This window comes from Xenopus laevis, chromosome 9_10L (genome assembly GCF_017654675.1).
Source record: "Xenopus laevis strain J_2021 chromosome 9_10L, Xenopus_laevis_v10.1, whole genome shotgun sequence".
Lineage (NCBI taxonomy): Eukaryota > Metazoa > Chordata > Amphibia > Anura > Pipidae > Xenopus > Xenopus laevis.
The window spans coordinates 83,147,049-83,168,786 of record NC_054387.1 but is presented as its reverse complement, the minus strand read 5'-3'; the positions used below and the strand labels follow the sequence as shown (position 1 = coordinate 83,168,786).

Below are 21,738 nucleotides of genomic sequence, written 5' to 3'. Positions count from 1 at the left end.
CTCAGGCCTCTGCCATAGAGTTGTACTACCCAGGTAGATGATATCCTATCTGCCTTGTCTCCTGGCCTGACCTGGACCCCAATCTTCCTCATTCACTTTTTTTGTGTAATAATAGAGAAACCCAAACCTGTTCACTAAAACTTTCCTTCTCTTCCATCTCTTTTACAACCTCAGGCAGGTCCCTCGTTTGATTTCCTATCCCCCCCTAACTTTTTATCTACTTCTCTCTTGCCTCCCTTTTCTTATATCTTAGTTCTCTTCCTTGCTGTCAAAGCAGCCATATTCTGCCCATCTAACTCCCTCCTCTGCTCTCCTGGCACCTTTCTTCTTCTTTATAATACACAAATGAACCCATTAGAATGCACACCAAATAACTCACTGTCAAAGAAATGTGGGGCGTTGGAATTCATTCAACGTATTTGGGTAAATAATCGGTAAGAAATATAAAAGGGGAAAGGATTGTGTGTAGTATAATATATGAGTGTACTTGTACTGGAACTAAAATAAAAATACACATTATTACGTTACATTATTATCTTCAGGCTTAGTTTACATTCCTAAAGAGAAAATGCAGGCTTGGTTCTATGGGACTTATGAGTTGTTCCGTTATAAAACATATTATGGTATGTATTACTGTATATAAGATTCAGAGTGAGTTTACCTGCCACTTCACAGAAATGTCACAGACAAGTGGTCAGTAGAACAAGTATGCGCTGGCTGAATTCAAGCTATGCCAGGGGATGTGATTAATCTCAGAGCTATGACTGGTTCTAGAAGCAGGTGACATGGGCGTCCCCATTACTGTAACACATGGCAACAAGTTGAAGGTCAGATCAAATCAAAATGCTTATTCCTAGGACAAAATCTAAAACACTAGATAAACAAATCCAATACCTTCAGATTAAACACAGTACAGGGAAGTTAGGGGAGGTCCTTAGTGCTCTGAATCTATCAATGTCAAGAAACAAATATATAAACAATAATAACAATAATGACAATAATATAAATAGTATTTTATTACTGTTTCGACTGTTCGCGTCTGCGTACGTTGCCCTTGCAGGCATTGTTTGCCCAGTCTTTAACCAAGTGCCACCTAGCTGTGTGAGCTTTTTCACATTCCGTGTCCAGAAACATCACCTGAGTGACATAGTGTGATTTCTGCCCTTTACAGCACAAAACGCAGCGCTGTGTCAACAATGTATTTTTCAGATACATTTTTGCCCTTGATCCCCCTCTGGCATGCCACTGTCCAGGTCGTTGCACCCTTTAAACAACTTTAAAATCATTTTTCTGGCCAGAAATGTCTTTTCTAGCTTTTAAAATTCGCCTTCCCATTGAAGTCTATGGGGTTCGCGACGTTCGCGAACCGTTCGCATTTTTGACGCAAGTTTGCGAATATGTTGGCGAACATTTTTTCCGCCGTTCGCTACATCCCTATTGATGGACAAATCATACATTTAAACGATCGTTTCAAGATAAGCTTGGTCTAATGATAACGAAAAGATCTTTTAAAAATCTTTACATCTATGGCCAGCTTTAGGGGCAGAAATCACAACTCTCACCTCTCTGCATTTTAAGATGGAACCTCCTTTCTTCTAATCTCAGTGGATTCCCTTATGTCTGCTGCATGAGCCTACTGGTGAATAAAACATCAGAGAATTTATTGTAGCGTCACCTTATTTATTTATACATAGTTCTTGTGTCTCCCCTTAAGTGCCTCTTCTCTACTGTAAACAATTTAATCTGGGCCAGCCTTCTTTTATAACTAAGACCTTCCATACTCTATATCAGCTCAGTTTCTCTTCACTGGACTTAAATAAAATCCTTTCCAATGACTCAAAACCAAAACTGCACTGTATACTCTTGATGGGACCTTACCAGTGCTTTGTAAAGGGGAAGAATTATTCTCAATACAAGGCGAAACCTTGCTGCTGCTGACTGGCATTGCTTGCAACACCTTAAATGTTATTATCTACAAGTGCCTTCACAGGGTTTTTTCTCAATAGTATTCATGTGAAAAACATTGTCCTGTGGCCCCATCTTTAATAATGTGAATCCTGTGTTCTATCTCTAGGACCTGCATCATCTCCCACCCCTCTCATTACTGAGGTTGACAGAGAGGGAGGAGAAGATCCTCCTGTATCTTGCCAAACTATAGAGAAAGGGACTTTGAACAATGAGGACACATCTGTACCCATTCATCACTGTGTCAGTTTTCCTGTGCCAAGGGCAGAATGGAGGAAGGGGCAGCACCCTGTAATCACCGCACTCCAAATCGCTCATCTCAGTACAGAATTTTTTTTGTCGGCACCTCCATTTTGCCCTGTAATCCCAAAACTTCTCCAGTCCTGACCACACACAGTTCTGTCAAGCACAGCTGTACTGTACTTCATCAGTGCCCCAAGCACTTAGCAATAACTGCACTGTTCTCCACCTCCTATTAATCTATCATTATACATTAACACTAAAACACCACGTCGTTCTTGCAGGAACACTAATCATTGCGGATTAGGTGATCAGGTCCTTTAACCCTTCAGACTTGTACAGCTCTTCCTACTCCAGCACGCAATCTCTATAATAAGTTGATTAAAATAGGAAATATTCTCACAAATATGACCTTTAACAAAAATATATAAGAATTATGCTAATTAATATACCTTTATTAGCATGTCTTCCTACATTGACCATGAGCTCCATTTGATATCATGGATTTAGGAGTCAAAATCTGACTTTGTAAAGCAAAATAGTGAACTTAGTTTTTTATATTTATATGATGTGTGCTTCCACTCATTTAACTGCTAGCCATACAGGACATGGCAGCTTGCATTTAAATTGTGAATAGTCTAATGCATGGCAAAGGATTATGTGATTACGCCTTGTTCCATCAGGGATCCGTATGGACTCCTCTGAGCTCTGTCACTGCATCTTGTTCCCATGATGTACTAGCTGCTCTCCAGTGGTGCAAGATAAATGAACACTATTAATTAAGCAGCTACAAAATACAAATAATTTATTAAGGACCATTATAGCCTTGATGAAAGGTAGACAGGTATTTTCCCTGCTGGTTTGTGCGCGTATCACATTGTACATTTTACATACGTATCTGTGTGTACACATACAAACACACATTGTGAAGATGTATATTTCAAATATATAAATTTATCAGGTGCCCCTTAAATTGAGAAGATATAAATGCAAGCCCTAGAGAAAACATCATTTGCTGGGACTAAAGCATACATCTTCAGCATGGGAAATTTAGCAAGGACCAAGCACACATTTATACTGTTAAAGGATGACTTCAAGAACTGCACTTGACGACCCTGTATATGACGAGTCTGATATAAATGTTACTAGTGAAAAGGCTAAGAGCTGTCCAGAGGCCACAGGAATAGCTAATCTGATTATATGAAGGGATATGCAGGATTAATAAAGTCAGTTTTGAAGGCAATCCATCTTTGAACCTCCAGCAATAACTACAACACATACTGTAGCTGTGGTTTCTTCATAGCAGGCTCCAGGCTGGATATACAGTAGAAGGAACATCTGATGCCTCACCAGCACAGAGAATTGACCTCACTAGTCACTAAAATATATAATGGGCTACCATCACTGGGCATCAAACAAGATTTCAAAGACTTTCATGGGCCAGTAACATAGCAACGTGATGTGCAGAACTTCATAAATGTGTCCCCAGGGGAAGTTAAAAGTCAGTTGGCCCTTTTACAATGCATTATTTCCCCCCAAAAATTGAACAGTAGGTACCCGCTAAGTAGCATCTGCTGCAATCTGTGCTCGTATATGTAACAATATTGATTAGGGATGCACAGAATCAAGGATTCGGTTTGGGATTTGGCCAGGATTCGGCCTTGTGCCTGGCCGAATATCTGAATCCTAATTTGCATATGTAAATTAGGGGTGGGTAGACAAATCATGTGCCTTTTCATCACAAAAAAGGAATTTTTTCCACTTTTTCCCTTTCCTGACCCTAATTTACATATGCAAATTAGGATTCGGATTCGGTTCGGGATTCTGCCGAATCTTTCCCCAAGGATTCAGGGATTCGGCCGAATCCGAAATAGTGGATTCGGTGCATCCCTAATATTGATGCACATTATATTCTTTCAGGTGATGTCCAAACCCTGAATTGTGGGGTACTCAGTGCACAAAGGGTCTGGGGTCTGTGACTGAGGCCTGTCATTAAATATTAAAGTTACATTTATAAATAAAGCCTGTGACTCCCACAGAACACATGAAGGCTCCATATTTTCGTTGTGATCTTTTATTGTAAATTATGTTAATCTTGTTGTTGAATTGTGAGAGAGCTGTAGCTGTAAAATACTGACAGTTGAGCAGTCTATTTCTTTTTTCCTTTCTTAGCTCCTTTCTTTTTTCCTTTGCCTTTGTCTTTCCCCGTATCTTCCTCTCCACTGGACTTTGCTTTGCTTCTCTTCCTTCCCAGAGGTGTTTTGGCATACCAACCCTGTAGCCCAAACAGGGACAAATACATCACTTCTGTTAGAAAGAGTTGTTTCATGTGGTTCCTTTAAATATTGTGTGTTAACAAAAGCTGATGGCAAAATAAAACTGATATTCATTTCCTTGCCTAGCAAGTCACCTGAAATTTTTTGTCAAAACACATTTTGTAAAATATTAGTTTTATTTTTTGTGCACTGCTGTTTCAGAGTTCCTTATACCTGTTGGCTCTCTCTAGTAACTACCTGTTCATTACTAAGCATGCATACAAGCTACCCAATCTTCCTAAGACACTAAAGACCTGCTTTGGCTCTTTGGCCCTCTTTACTCTTGGCTCACTGCTATAATCTACTGTGTACAGCCTCAAGCCTACTATGTTACTATGCTCCCCGCAGCAACTCTGAACTTTGTTTCTACTTTCCTCTTCCCTAAATACTCATCCTAATGGATAAGGCACAAAATACCCACCTTGAATGCCTCTTCTTCCTCCTTATATACTGGCTCCTGACGGCAGAGTGAATTCAGGAACTCAGCAGCAGTCAGTGGCTTGCGGGAAAGCTGCCCAACTCTTCTATCATTCAGCACATTCTCCACAGCCTGCACAATGTGAGCAGGGGTGAAGCCATCAGTGATCTTAGCCAGAGCACTAATATTCACTGAGGCACTGGCACTGTCAGCTCGCACGGTGATCAGCTGCTTCCATAGAACTGAGGAGAAACACAGAGGCAGTTAGTTCATAGGCTGTGAGTGATAGAAGATTACATTACATTGCTTTAATATTGGTTCTGGGTTGATGCATCCAAACGGGTTCTTTGGCTCAGGCGCTGGAACCTGCAACCTCTGTTGGTTATTCCTAAATCACAACTCCAAACATTACCTAACATGCAATGGAGTTTGAGATGAACACTAATGTTACATAGCACTAAGCTGATCACTAAGTAAGCCATAAATGTCATACTATTTCTAGTAAATCTATCTTGATAGACATTAAGGGGCAGATTTATCAAGGGTCGAATTTCGAAGTTAAAAATACTTCAAAATTGTACCATCCTGCGGTCGAAGTAAAATCGTTCGATCAAGCTTGGAGTCTGTTTGCACGAGAGTACATACGGTTTCACATAAATGGAGCACCTATCAATTTCCATATATATAAAATACACTTCCACGTCAGACCTGAATGTTTTGAAAATAATAGCACACATTATAACCAAAAGATTCACATTTACAAATAACTGTAATTTATAAACCTTGGCATTGTATGTTTTATGGTCTTATACAATAAAACAGGCTAATGCTGGTGAGAGATATGTGTGCTGCTAGGGGCTCATTTACAAAAACTAGATAATGTTGTACTGATTCAGTAACCAATCATGTAATTGCTTTCAGCTTCTAACCTGTAGTTTAGTAGATTGTTCAAGGCTATGAGCTGATTCACTGTGTTTATGTGTTTATACATGTGCCCCATGGGGATATGGGATTATAATGCATTGCCAATTCCGCTATCAGGGTATTGAAGGGAACCAGCCAGTATAAATTTCCATAGCTTTGGGGCTTACCTAGCCTTGACGCATAGTCTGGCCTAGGGATCAGGATAATCTTTTTATAAACTTTACAGAAAGATTTGATGTCAGCTTCGAATGGCCTTTGACTAGTCCCCACGACAAGGATGCGATCTTCTGACTTTAGCGATTTTAGGAGTTTGGGAAGGTCTTTCTTTAGTCGTTTTGGATCCAACTAAGAAACAGTAATAGGGTAGAAGAGGGAGAGCAATGGAAGATGGGACAAATGAAAACAGGTTAAGGGTAGTAGTGACAACAGTAAGCTTGGTCTTGAGTCTCAGCCTTGAGACAGCAGCTTTATCACACCATAGCAGTGTTGCTTTAAGAATCAATCACATATGTTAGTGGAATACATCTTCCAGCATGCTTTAGCCCATGATAAACAATGTGCAAATCCTATGTAAAAATGTACTTTCTTTAGAATTTCTCCTAACCCAGTTTTCTATTCTCCATTGTGTTTGCTAATGAGTCATTTCCAATTAACCAACACCAGAGGGCAGTGAATCATTCAAGCAGAACCACTGGTCTTGCATTAACCCTAGTGAAGACTGCTGCTCCCCAAAAGCTGATGCACTAGCAGTTTTTCAACAGTGAATTGCTAATTATTATCTTTATTTTATTTAGCACTGTTCATTGTAAAATTATTCAGACTCCATAAACCGCTGCTTCCTGGAGTTCAATTTATAAGAGCAGCATATTAGTGCAAACAGGTTATTTTGTTAACAGTATTGCTTATTCATGACTGACCTAAATGTTGCTGGCCTACAGCTCTCTTCATAGTCAAACCTGTTATATAGGGTTCTTAAATGGGAACAATTGGGAAAATGAAAATATAAGCTTCATCATACTGAAATAAGATTTTTTCTAAATACAATCAATTATATATTCTGCATCATTTATGAAATAATCAAGTTTATCTTCACTATTCTTCTCTCAGCATCTGTTTCTCTTCATTCTGTCATTTTACAGCAGTTGGGTGTCAGATATTCATTGACAGTTACATCCAATATATCTTATAGGGGGCTTCCTTTGCTAGCAGATGAACTAGAGCTCAAATAACTGATTCCAGGACAAACAAAATCTAACAAAATAACTGTCTTTTACACAAATTCTGCATGTAGAGAGACACACTGTCTGGTGATTTTAATATAGTGTGCTCTAATACATCTTCTAGGCAAAAGGAAGCCCCACTATAAGATATACTGGATCTAACGGTCAATGATTATCTGACACCCAACTGCTGCATGAAGAGAGAATGAAGAGAAACAGATGCTAAGAGAGATAGTGAAGATAAACTTTATTATTTCAGAAATTGTACAGAATTTTTAATTGATTATATTTAGAAATCTTCGTATTTCAGTGTGCTGAAGATTATATAACATTTTCATTTTCGTGATAGTTACCTTTTAAATGGGATGTAAACAATACTGTTCAACCTAACTTTACTCAGATTTAACTGGACTACAAAGCCTATCATAAACAACAGATTATCAATGGGTAAAGTGTTCTAGGAGATGTAGTTCAGCAACTCTATTATATTAAAGCAACATCACACAAGAAAACTTTTCTCCAGAGACATGTGGCTAGCACCCTCAAACCCCCATTGTGCCCCTAGGCTCATGCCTCTTCTGCCTATCTTTAGTTAAAGCTTTGGTAGCAACCCTAATTGAAGGATAATAACAAGGGGTCAAAGTTGAACAGTAATAACTGTATGTTTAGTAACAGCAAATTTACTGATTTTGTTTTGGAACTCAGGATCACAGGTTACCTGCTTCTCTGTCTTTGGCACCTTCTTGTAAAAGGTTTTCTCTGCATCGTCTATCCAAATAACTGATGGCTGTAGCTGGCGCGCAACCTGTCATGAACAAAGGAAAGATAAAGCTAAGCAAACAAAAAAGTGATCTATGGCCATGTCACTTAATCAATGTGATCTTTGTCCAGTCTGTTCATATAAGGGGTATGTGCAGTGCAGACCAGGATCATATGGATAATATGAATGGACCTAAAGCAATGCTCGACTGATAGCAGCTAGCTTTCCTGATCTGTATATATACAAGCCTCAATTTCTATATGAACACACCCAGATTAGATATCAGTTGGAGAGTGGCTGATTTTGGGCTCATACAAAAGTCCAATAGGCTGCCAATTTGGCCAACATGTTTGTCTGTGAATGGGCAGTGTTGCTCAGTTTTACTGCAGGAGATCATTTAAAATTCTCTTTACAGCTCAGTAGTTACATAGGTTAATAATTACATTGACAAATTCACAGCCATTTTTAAGCTCACATCAAATATTTGCTTTCTGTAATTTTCCTCGGATCACTTCCATTTACTCAGCAGAGCTTGATTGCAACAGTGTGCCAAACCCATGGCAATTCCCTGTGTCATTAATGATTAGTGATCCACAAAAATCCATTTTGGCAGAGTGACAATGAACCTCAATGAAAGGGAACTTAGAATCAGCAGAATACAAGTGTGAAATATGCACAGGGTTGCTAATTAAGGACAAGATTTTCAAATCACACATCCAGCTGTAAAATACAATGAGGCAAGCGACACCCATAAAGGAGTGGGCCAATACCTGTGCCAACTTTTCTTCTCTTGGCTTGTGCCGCACAAACATTGCAAGAAAATGAGGGAATTTCAGTGGCAAGGAAATAGCTCACAAGTAGCTTTGTATGTGCATGTAACATCCATAGTAAGTTTAGACAGTGGAACTGAAAATGTTTATATTATTACATTTCTTGTGCACAGCTCTAACAGTATTTTAATGGAAAAATGACATACAGGAGAAAACCTTTGCAATCATGTTTTATTTTTAATATGATGTTAGTTTTATCCATGGCTTCTGTTTAAGTCTACAAAGGTCTGGCACACGTTCAGCCAGTATAGTGTGCCAGGCTGCAATGGAGTGGTCTCGTAGATTTCTGTATTGGTGGTCTTTTCTGTAGCAGAGAGGTAGGTATTTCTTTTTATAGATCACTAATGTTCTCAGGTAATATAATTGAGTACAAATCCACTTCAGCAGCATGCTTTATATCATCTAACAACATAGTTCATTATATAATGCAAAAGCTATGCATTAGCTAAGCAATATGTATTACCTAATCTAGGCTTTCTATTTAATCTAATAGCAGTCAGAGAATGCTAATGTTTGTACCAAATATTAAAACCATCTGTGTATATGGTCTTGATTCAAAACTAAATGTAAGTGCACCTTTTAGAAAAGCTCATATTATCTGTGATTCTGGGCCAAGTAACATTTTTGAAAAAAGCAGATGTCTATTTTATGAGTTTAATGAATGCAATTCACTTTCAAGACCACTAGAGGTCTACCTACAATCATAGACCTTTACTGAGCCTTCTGTTAAGATCTCTATAACTTTGATAAGGGGGACACAGCAGTTAAGTCTGAATAACAACAGAGAAACAGTCATGGTTTAAAGGCTGCTACAGCTTTCCACTGCAGTCAGTAGTCCCATTGCAAGGAATGACCAACAGTGATTGACTGCTAGCATTCAGTAGCAGCAGCGATCAAATTGCCATTAATAGATGTGGAGTTAAGAGGTAAGTATTAATCTGATTTACAACCAGCATGCATATGTGAGAATATTCTCCCAGTTGCTTAATCATCCCTCCAGTGTAGGGGCAAATTTAGTCTCCATGATAATGACATGTCCATGGGCAATAAAGCCACACAGCAGATTTCATTATTGGCATTTCAATCATTTGAGCAGCTTTTTTTCCGAGCCAGAACACTCTAGGTTGCTTAGGACCTTTTGTGGCCCAGTGCATGCAAATAATTAGATTGGTTATCCTAGTATCCTTCAGTAGCTGAAGGACATGGGTGGATGTAGGGATTGCAATTAAGAAGCATGTGATCAATGAGAAATAGATGTCTGGGGATGATGAGGAGGGGGCCCCACACCAGGGCCCATGGGTCTTCAGTTATGCCCCTCTTCCTGCGTGTGGGTCCCATTAATTCACGTTCCTCTTTGACAGATAATAAATCAGGAAAGGAGTTTGCTGATTATGGAAAACACAGCTGCTTTGTACTCTGTTTAGTTAATTAATTATTCCATAATATCACAGTTTGTAAAGCTTTGCACTGTATAAATATCTTTTCCCCACACTTAGAACTCTTTAATTCAAGCACTATGTGGTGCCAGCATGTCTCCTCCCTATCTCATCTTCCCAGCATAATTATGCCTCTTTGTGTTAGCAAACTTTGTTCACCTTAATAAACTGGCCAGTTTCCTTCCTTATCCTTCTTGATTAATAACCTGCCTTGTACTGCTCAAACCCTAGAATAATTAACCAATAACAGTCCAATCCAGAATGTCTCTCTAAGAACAGACAATCTGGTAGGCCTTAATTATCTCGCTGCTTGCCAGTATGAAATGGAACATTAATAAATGTGTTATACTGGCAATGTTGGTTAAATAACTCGGTCTATATTAATAACTTGACTGTCAAAACTACTCTTAGTATTGAAGGCTGAACAACTGTATGTGAAAACACCAGTCTATCTATAGATTTAGGCTTCCCCTTTATTAGAAAAATATACCATGCTTGCATCTGCTAAAGGAGTTAAAGGGAAACATCCCAAAATAAGGATATCCTCTCCTTCCCATAACTTGCATGTCATTCATTTTTTAATCTAGTGCAAGATGCTGACTGGGTGCAATACATGGGATGCAATTGCTATTTTGAACGACTTTTGGCTCAGTTTTGCCACCCTCAATCCAGGGTCTTCATAAATGACCCCTACAGTCTTTCTAGGGGAGAGATTGGGAGATTTAACCTTGCAGTGTCACTTTATGGGACAATCTGATGAAATGTACTATAGTTTCATCATTTCAAGGATGCGCAATTTTTGGAACAGCTGTCACCAATAATAATGGGGGCTCATGCAACTATTAACATTATTATTAACATTTATTTATATAGCGCCAGCATATTTTGCAGTGCTAAATTAGCAGGACCCCCAACTTTTAGCCCAATGGTCACCTGAGCCCCCTGGGTGGTAGGTGTTTGCAACATGTAAAATGGGGCTCCAATTAAAAAAATGATACCAAAATCCCACCCATATTTTATAGCAATGTTATACTCATCCTGCCAGGCATACCTTTAGCACCATGTGCAGCATCATTTGCAGGCCACTCTTGCCTGGGTACTTGCCTGCAATGTTTGCAGGTGACAGGTTAAACAGATTGGCTCCAGTCTCGTTGCAGATGGCATTCACAAGCATCTTCTTTCCCACACCAGATGGTCCTGCCAGGAGCAATGTCTTCATTGAAGGAGCCTTCTCATGTACTGACTCACAGCCTGGGCAACAACAGGCAACAAGTAGGGTGAACAATACCATAAGCCATACTTAATCCTATGGTGGATCATTGATATGGTGTGACATAATTGTCACTGAGAAGATACGGTCTATGGTTGAGATGTATGTCCCTTCCTCCAGTGGAGAACATTTTTAACAATTTAGGTGACTTTCTTTTGCATTTAACTTAAGAAACCATGCAAAATGACATCAAGGTAAACAGTATGTACAAGTATGCCAGGTCCACCTTGATCAGCATTTGTGGGCCCTAATAACACTGAGGGTCTCTCTCTGTTGTGGAAACACATTTTTTTCATTCATGTCTCTCAAGTAGTTGTTTTACCAGGATAAATTAAATAGCATCACTTCACAACTCATTTACCTTTGCCTCATTACCACTAATAATCATTAATTTTACTGTTTGAACTTCAGTGGACAAGACGGCACATCAGCCTTAGAATGTGATATGATAAAGTGCTGACACACTTCACATCTCGTGTGTTTATTAGCTGCACTGGCTGACATCAGAGACTCACATCTGCCTCTCATTATCCTGTTCTGTTCCCTTCTCTCACAGCTGTCAAACACCCTGAGAAACAGGACCAAGACCTGCTCCCTGATAAAAGATAATATCCAGCCTAGACCTGACCTGCCCTACACAGCCACCCCCTCATGTGTTATACCAGGCCGGGACGGAAGACACTGAGCAAATGATTTAAATCCCACAGAGAGTAATATATACTGAGAGGAAGTATATCAACAAAGAACCAACATATTAAAAGAAATTGTTGCAATTCCAATGAAAACAGACCATAATAGCCCAGCTTCCATATACACAGACAAAGACTAAACATAATATTTAATAAATGATAATGTATATAAAAACTGGTCATTTTGATGGACCCTGTGCTTGAGGAAAAACTCAACCCTCACCCATCCTTTACCTGTAAAACCTTAACCTGTACTTGACCCTAACCTGCAAAATGTTGCCATTGTAGGACCTGCACCCAGCCATTTCTTCCTGCTCCATATGCTACTTGTCCACACACCTCTGGTTACAAGACAGTGGATCTTTGGGTGCAGTGAAGAAGTGTAGTAACTCAGTCTGGCCTCCACCCAACCCAAACCTGCAAAGGTTTCCCAAATTTGAACTCAAACCTATCTGACCCAGTAGTCAACCTGCACATCACTAGTGTGCACCCTCAGAGATCACCTGATAAAAAATAATGCAGCTTTAACTGTACTAATAAAAAAGGGGAAATAAAAAACAGAGCTCTGTCCATTCATTGGCTGATGTGAAATCCAAGAAGCAGCCCTTATTACTTAAAATGGCAATTCTCTATTCAAAATGATCAAATGGCAGATATTACTGCAAAAGTATATTTTTAAGAGCATGGTTTATTTATATGAAGTAGTCTTTTACATATGGGCTGTTTTAAGTTTTTATGTGTTGTATTTTTATAGAGAACTGGGGTATGGTTTCTCTTAAAGATGCAATTCCATTATCAGACAATTCAAATGTAGAAGAATCCTGCAGCCGCTCAAATATTTACTCAGATAACAGTCTGACGTGTGAATCCCTAGAGTTATTTCTCATGTAGCTTCTGAGAAACACATGGATGAGGAGATAACTTTTTGCTAAACATGAGCCTGGTATGAAGTAATACTATGTCTCTGCTCTGCCTATATCAAAGGAAACTCAGGCACAAAGCTCAGAGACATTTGGGTTGCTTGAAAAAAGCTAACAATGTCCAGTCTGTGGTTATAAATACCTAAGAGATGGTATGTGGTTGTGGTGGCATAGCTGCTGTGCAACAGAGTGATCATTTGACAAATGCCTGCTCCACCTTATAGGGCTACTTCAGGGTTGAGCAGAGTTGGACTCTTGGTTTCACCCCGTACAGAAATGACAGTATATATAGCACAACATCAACAACTAAAATAAACAAAAGCGGGAGGTAGGTAAAAGTGACATTCCAAAGCAATGGTTCTCAGAACTTCAAATTCACAGACAGGGCACATTTCAATGTATCTGCTCATAATCACAGCTAAATCCGTTTCATTAGTTAATTATACAGACAGCCTGCTGTTAGAACATTATTAAAATATGCTCCACAGGAGATTCAAGAGGCATCCTAGGATCCTATTGTCCCCTGCACCAATGACAAATATCCTATCTAGTTCTGCTCTCACCAAGTGGAAGAATCCCATAAAGGACTAGCAGCTGTTTCACATCACTTAGTGATGGCATTGGCTCAATATCTGCTTGCCGTAGAGTGGTGCCAAGATAGCTGTATTCACCTGTGGGATAGAAACATATATCATATTAATCAGGAAGATAAGAATGATGTTACTCGTGAAACATGGGGGCAGCTCGTATTACGCCTTACCAAGATAATCTGACAGTTGCACAGGCTTTGGTTTGATAAGGAGACCTTCTGTGACGAGTTCTTCATAAAGAGAATCAATGGTCCTGCAAATAAAATAGTTTTGCTTCTGATTGACTGGTAAGCCATGTTCAATAATAACAAACGTCTGCAACCTCATTTTTATACTGATGCTCAATGTGACTTAAGGTTTGATGGGAGTTGAGCACAAGATTTTGCTGATAACAGATGAACTAAACATATATTAAATTTCATTTAGTATAATCCCCTGCTATCACTGCTCAAAGCCCAAGCTGGGGGCAACCCTACAGTTTGGGATCCCCTGCATTCATTACACTGTAAAAATTAGCTCACCTGTTGGGAGTAAGATCTTTTTCCTTTTTCTTTCTTTTTCCACTTTTTTTCCCTTTCTTCTTTTTCTAAAACAAAAAACATCTTGATTTTAGCCATGTCAAGTATGTACTAACATAGAAACATTGCACACTTTTTTGTGTGCCCCTCTGACTTTAATTGTGAAGAACTTTTAAATAAATACGGTGAATAAATCATAGAAGATAGATTAAAAAGCAGATGATGAGCTTAGTGAGTGAATGGTTAACAAGAGTAGGGTTTAAATAATTTATCTTCCAATAGAATATAGCAGATGCCAGTCATAACCACCATTCACACACATGTATAGCACTGATCTGCTGTTATTGTAACACTACAGAAATGTTTGCCAGCATTGGGTGGGATTTGTGTCCGTATTTGCTTTGTTTTGCTATTAAGGAGGTGTGAATGTTACAGTACACAAATACATTTAACTGTTAGACATTGCTTAAGGGCTGTGGGGGTTTTGAAGTCCTGTCAGTGACAGGCAGCTACTGGTACTACCATGATGGATGGAATTTTAAGCTTTCTTTCCTCATTAAACTGCTTTGAAGGGTTCAGACAAAACTGACAGCATTCTAGCTTCAAAAACATATATTAACATGAAAATAAAAAATAGGTGGCATTGTTTTTTATGACATCCCACCTCCCTTAGATACTGTTGAATAAACCTTCTCCTAGTTTAGTCTCTTCGCCCATCAAATGTACAAAGTTGGGTCAGTGGTGGGTCACCCGTAGGTTAATTCTGGCCCCAATGCACTAGAAATGGGGACAATCTCAGAACCTTTCCAGTTTATGAGGCAACTAAAAATATATGCAGCAAAACAATGCATGCATTGACTTGAAAAAATTTTGCCTAATACAAAGTATTTTTGAGCAAATAGTTGCCTGACAAGCAATAAAATAATCTCAATGCTTTGGACACACCTTTCCCCCTTTCTTGCTTTTTTTCTTTTTGCTCTTCTCTCTGTCCACTGACAGCTTGAGGTTCAGCAGCTCCTGTCTCATCAGCTCATCAACCTGTAGAAGGAAGTTCTCATTTATCCCAACAAATATACATACATACACATATGATAATGATCAAAGTATATTCTAAATATGCATGGGCTCCTATGTACTTGAATATGAGGACACTCACAGGCACATATATAAATATTATATAAATATGTATGAAAGTACACATATTAAGAAGAAAAAAGCAGAAGCAAAAGTGATGATGTCCACCTGTACTCTAACTTCCTCTTCTACTTCCTTCCTCTTTTCTTCTTTGATGAGCTCTGGATCATGGGATTGGTGAAGGTTCCAGGCTTCTTCCCGATTCTGCCAAACACCTGTATGAGAAGAAACAATGGAGAAATGTTGATATATTTAGGGAAAGACAGAACAAGAGAGGAAAAGGGGAAATAAATACACTTTGCATCAATCTTAAGCATCGGTGACAAAAGACAGAAATTAAAATCAAAATTTTTTTATTATTAGTGAGGCTTGAAAGAAAACGAGGTCATTAGGAACCACCCAGGTCAGTATTGCCAGTTCCTGTATTCTGGGTCATTAAACATATACAGTGTAGACGGTTGTACATTGATACTGTATGCCTGGACAACTATCACTTCACTACTCGAAAAATTAAGCAATTTGTGGACTTCACTTTGGCAATACATTTTGAAATATACTTTTTAGTCACTATAGCAGCAAAGAGAGTTATATGCGACATGCAACAGTAGAATCCACTCAATTAATAACTGAGGAGCTAAAAAGGTCAGGCAACCAACTATTAAGACTACATTGAAGTTAGGATTATTACTAGTTACGACCATTTTAAGACCCTTGGTTAAACTGAGTTAGCCATATTGGATGTATCCCAATTTTGTGGCAGTTCTCCAAACTCCTGCCACTCAAGGCAACTAAAGTTACAGTTTTGACACTAAACTTTTTATGTATTTCAATAAAATGTATATATATTTCTATATATCTATTTCCAGTAAGTGCCTCCCCACAAATGTTTGTCTTTTCTCTAACTTTCTATTTTACATTCTACTATTTCTTAATGTATTTTCATTTCTATTACCATATTGATAATAACTTATTCCTCCAGAACCAGTTTCAACTTGTACAAATAGAGATTTCCATCTCTGTCAACTTCCTCTGCTTTGCATTAATATCCCAGGAACTTACCATCTCTCTCTCTCACTATGTCAGAATGGTTTGTGAAACTGGAGTAGCCAATGTGCTGTATAACTACTACTAAACTTGAAATGTACTGTAGATTTCTGGGTCAGCAACACAAGATTTAAAACCAGAGGAGAACATGGGCAGGGCATGAACTGACTTAAAGGACAGAAACTCAGAACAGGAACATGGATGGCTTGGACAAAGCAGGAGGGCTATTGGTCCAGCCCAGGAGGAGACTGGCATTTTATTATTTATTCTACTTCATTTCTTATTCTTTTAAAGCAAATTTAATTTCTTAACCACCAGCTCATTTCACTGCTTTTCAGGGAATAATATCTTTGGACTTTTCATAATTTACCTTGATATGTCTGGTTTGCTGAAGTAATGTCAGGAAGAAAAGTACTAGCGCTCATTTTCCATCCCTCTTCTTCCTCCTAAAAATTAATAGACAAAAATACAGGGTATATTCATATTTTAAAAATATCATATTGTTATTAGATGCTGCAGTAGGAGTGCAAAACAGCCAAAAATGTTAAATTACTTCACTTTTTCCATAACCTGACAAATCTCATATGAGATGTCTCATATGAGAATATAAGTAAGCACTCTTTGTACCATCAGTTATAACTGCACAAGTGTATTGCTAGAACCTTTAGTTGTCTACCCTGCTACTAGCAAATTGCAGTTTGAAGTGCATTCAGTATTTACTTATGGCAAGTGTGAATAAAAAATAGAAAAAATTCCATAAGATTCCAGATTTGGATTTTTTAAATTAATGTTTAATGTACTGTATATATCACTATAGTGTTGATCCAGTAGGGCCCAGCCTGAACATCAGTAAGTACAAATTTTGTACTTTTGTGCTTGAGTCGCTTATGAAACTTCACAGTGGTGCCTGTCAGATCAACCTTGTTATAGTCATGGTGATGGTAGAGGGGTTCCAGAATAAATAACAGACTCCAAAGGGGGCTTCAACATAAAAAGTCAAAGAATGCTCTGCATTACACCCCTCTTTGCTTATATCTAATCATACCCATGATTGCTATGAACACTAATGAGTAAAGCAATGCAAGAACATTTTAAGAGGCTAAATTAGCATCCTAATAAGGCATAAACAGTGGAAATGGCCATAACAAACACTGGAATACACAAGTGGTTAGATATGAATACAAAAATGCTGGGGGCTAGAAGGCAAATATGTCCTCAGCCAAAGAAGCATAATATAAGATAGGTTTGGGAAGGCTATGGAACAGGCTAATTATGAAGATCTGGAGAAAGTAAGCAAAGTAAAGAAGCAAGAAGCGCAGCTTAAGCTGGCCATAGATGTTGAGATTTTTAAAAGATCAGATCCTGATCGTGAGACCACGATCTTCTCAGAACGATCGTACGATCGTACGAATTTACCATCAACTAAAAAGACCAATTTACCAGGAAAACAAAGGGGAGCTGCCTGCTTGGCCCTGCAAACATAGAGAGATTGCACTGGGACCGACAAAGATTTTTTGACCTGGCCGATCAATTTCCCGACAGATGTCGGCCGAAAAATCGTAAGATGTACGATCGTTCGAATACCACTAACCACACGATAATTGGTCGGGCTTCCCTAAAATCGGTCGTTCGGGAAGAAGAATCGTTGCGTCTATGGGGAGCTTTAGAGTGAAGTATAAAGGGGCAATTAACCACCCAACTCATTTCGACCCATCTCAAAAAGTCTTCAGTTTAGAGCAGGGAGGGTATAACACACTTACCCTTGAGGTAGTCAATGAAACACAGTTTTCCATGAGTGCAACATTGGCACAACATTAGGAAATAAGTTTGCTCATGTCGAGCAAATGTGTATATAGGTGCTTCCCTTCTACAGAAAGCTAACAAGAAGTGCAAGATCAGATAAGGAAATATCAACAAGTATTAGGGAGGTTCAGGCAGGGTTTGAGTGCCAAACAAGCAGATGGATCAAGTGCAACTACAGAAGTTAGATATGAGCAAGATTCTAGGGAATAACCAGGAAGCCAGTGGGCTTCAGATATGGATCATGTTGCCAAAAATGCACAAGTTGTACATTTTCACAAATATACTTGTAAAAGAACAGGAAAAAGCATCCAACAATATGTCAGATATCAAAATTAATAGTGTAGGATGAACATGTATATATAAGGTGTTTATTTTAAATCTCTTTCTATTTGGTTTTCAAAGATTAAGCCAAAGATTATATCTAAAAAACATAGAAAAGCAGCAAAAAAAACCCATCTTCCTACAGAGAATTTAAAATAAATTTAAATAAATGTACAGTGTCATTTAAACAAAAAACAGAAATAAAAAATCGAAACAAGGTTACTACGACAAGACATGGTAGTATAAATCTACACTACTCAATTGTTTCTTACTGCTTTCTTATCTACATCCAAAAAAGTAATATTATTTGCAAATTAGAACTTATAGAACTTGTGAAAATTAAACATGCCTGCTTAGAGATTGTTCGGATAACATTATTATATATTTGGAATTGTTTCATTTTCAGTCATTTCTTAATAATGCACCTATAAATAAGGACCATGTATTCATAAACCTTTTATGTATATAGAGGCAAGGTGATGGCACATGGGAAGATTTGTCACCTGCAGTTAAGGAGAACTAAAGCTTAACTAAAGACGTAAGGTAGAAATGCTACAGAATATGTTTTGGGTTTCTATACCAGCCCAAGGCAATCACAGTCCTTTAGTAGTAAAGATCTGTGCCTTCAAAGGTAGCTCCCCATCTTATTTTCTGCTGATTCACTGCAGATACTCTATGCTGCTGTCACTTACTGAGCTTAGGGACCAACTCACAATAAACTGAATATATATGATATAAATGTCACAATATAAGGCTGTTTAGTAAATACTTGAGATAATTGGTACATGGCAGCTCAGAAACCAGCACAATTAACATCAGAATTTACTAATAAGCCCAATAGCATCAGCTTATATGACTGGAAAACGAAATGTTACCTTGATCATTTCTGGTGACTCCTATCTCAATAGCTGCTCAAAGCACACTGAGCATGGGCATGCCACAAAATCCAAGATGGGAAACTCCTGTGACAACATTGAAGGCCTGAATAATTGCTACTATAGAGATACTGCACCTTTATTCTGGTTCAGTACGTCTAGTATATTTCAAATAATATTCATTTTTCAGGTGTAGTTCTCCTTTAAAGCTGTGCTAACACGGCTACAAATCTCCCAAAAATGCTTTCCCTCCAGCAGTAAAGCAAATGTTCAGTTGAAAACATATGTTGCACTTTGTTTTCCAACTTTTTCTTGTGAGGCAGGCTAATGATACCCCAGGCTTTCTCTACATTTTCACTACCTGTGCAACCTGCATTTACCTGAATGGACAATCATTGTTCAAACACATGGATTTTGCCAGATAAAATGCGTGGGTGTTGACAAGCATTTTCCCACCAACCATGGAAACACATAGTTCACCATTAGCCTAAATGTGCCAGTGATACAAGCAATACTGTATATGAAGAACCAGAGAGGACCGACCTCCTAAGACAGCAGCCAGAGAAGAAGAAGAAGGCAGTGCCCTAAGGGTAAGAGATATGAAGCAGCCAGACAAGGCAGCAACAAGGTATATAACCAGACATCTGAAGGCTAAAAACATGTACATGCTAAATCTCAGTTCTGTGTTGGATAATCCATTTTAATTTGTAGGGAAATGTTAATGGAAACACAGTCCTAATAATAATACTTAATAATCCTCATCCTTTGAGGGAAATATATGGAGCCAATATTCTGTTTATCCTGGGGCCTGGAGGGGGGCATGTGGTGTGAGATCTACAGTTACATGTTGATTAAATGCATACTTTTGGAGATTAACATCAAACTGTAACCACATTTTTCCTCTCTGACCTGCAGGGCCCACCCATTCAGTATTGGCCTATTTCCTCTCACCTCCCATGAGCCAGTGTTCTCTCTGTAGCTGGTCTGTGTCATTGAGCACAAGAGGCAAACATATATTCTGTTCCATTTCAGCTTTAGTATATGTTGGATCTCACACCCTTACATGAAAACATCCTGGAAGGTATTAGCTCCTGCTTAGATATAGTTTATAAGGGATAGATCAACATCCATAAATGTTCTTTAACAAGAATATGGTGGTCTAATATTTTAATATTTAATTTCCAGTTGTATAGCTTGAGAAACACCTAACCACACCTTGTCATCAGAAACAGCTTTCATTAGACTCACCACTATGATTTTTATTCTCTTCCCCGTTGACAATGTTGGGTTTAGATCACAAGCTAACACTATCTCCAGATTCAGGTTTGTTTTATAAGACCTTTATGGTCTGTCTGGAGTTTTAAAATATATATGTAGTATAGGCTAGTGTACTGTATTCCCTGTTGTTACAAGTTGGAGCTAAATTACAAAGGTTATCCTCAAAATCAGAAAAGTACAAGGAAAAAGGGCAATTTTTCTTAAAGAAACAACAATCAAGCAGGCCTCTGCCTATTAGAAGATTAAAATCATACCATAACTATCTAAGATTTCAGTACAGCCCACATAGTGGAATACTGTTAAAGACCAAATAGCATTGCTCACTCTTGTAACCCACGGGTGTTTGATTTCATTTTCTTAAGTGCAATTGACCAGCAGGGACTGGAAGGGTGCATGTAACGGGACAATGTAGCAGCAAGCCAGCAAGATGCTGTGTACAACGGGCTATGAACAAAACATGTGTCTTTATGTTGGTATTAACATCAGCCATTGACATCAGTGCACAATTTCAGTATGTCAGTGACTTGTAATTGACAATGGGAGGTAGTAGAGATAGTGCCAGTTAGAAAATGAAATGAAAGCAAATATCTTTTTGGTTGATATGGGCAACTGCACTTGTACAGTTTAGAACCTGCCATTGTTAATCAGCCTCAGTGTGTTAAAAGTGTACATTTTGTGCCTTGCTCTCCATCTGGAGCTTGATTATAAAGCAGCATCCTGATGTAGAGCAACATAAAGCTGAGACACAAACTGCATATATGGGAAATACAAAACTTAAATTCTTTTGTGTACATTTGAAATCAAAACAAAGAACATGATTTGATCAGATGTAATTTCATACTGAACATTAGGTTCATTCTCACCTCTTCATTTCCTTTCTTCCCTTTAGATTTATTTTTTCCTTTCTTCCCACTCTTTTTTTCCTTCTCTTTCTTCCCTTTCTCTTTTTTTTTCTTTTCCTTGGCTTCCTCTTTGGCAGCAAGTTCTGCTGCAACCTGAAAAAAGACAACAAGATTTTACCACATTTTCTACATACACATATCCATTATACTGTACATGCAGGTATTCACTTTACATACACATTTTTAGGAACAGCATTGGCTTGGTCAAAGAAAATACAGATTCATTGAGTTATAACATGCTCCTTTTATTCCAGTGTAGCAAGCACTGTTCCAAATCACAAAATTA

At 38.4% G+C, this 21,738-nt stretch overlaps 1 protein-coding gene across 1 annotated transcript in view; it reads right to left on the bottom strand.

The window, feature by feature from the left end:
• Window positions 1-4,263: 4,263 nt before the first annotated feature.
• Window positions 4,264-21,738, bottom strand: part of iqca1.L (IQ motif containing with AAA domain 1 L homeolog) — an 89,546-nt gene continuing 72,071 nt past the window's right edge. Inside the window, exons 8-19 of the mRNA XM_018236072.2 lie at window positions 21,414-21,545; window positions 16,644-16,719; window positions 15,338-15,444; window positions 15,041-15,133; window positions 14,099-14,163; window positions 13,748-13,830; window positions 13,551-13,658; window positions 11,160-11,359; window positions 7,801-7,887; window positions 6,030-6,207; window positions 4,942-5,180; window positions 4,264-4,480 (exon numbers count right to left, since the gene is read on the bottom strand). Coding sequence (XP_018091561.1) covers window positions 4,355-4,480; window positions 4,942-5,180; window positions 6,030-6,207; window positions 7,801-7,887; window positions 11,160-11,359; window positions 13,551-13,658; window positions 13,748-13,830; window positions 14,099-14,163; window positions 15,041-15,133; window positions 15,338-15,444; window positions 16,644-16,719; window positions 21,414-21,545 — 1,494 coding nt within the window. The 3' untranslated portion in view covers window positions 4,264-4,354. The remainder of the gene's footprint in view (window positions 4,481-4,941; window positions 5,181-6,029; window positions 6,208-7,800; window positions 7,888-11,159; window positions 11,360-13,550; window positions 13,659-13,747; window positions 13,831-14,098; window positions 14,164-15,040; window positions 15,134-15,337; window positions 15,445-16,643; window positions 16,720-21,413; window positions 21,546-21,738) is intronic.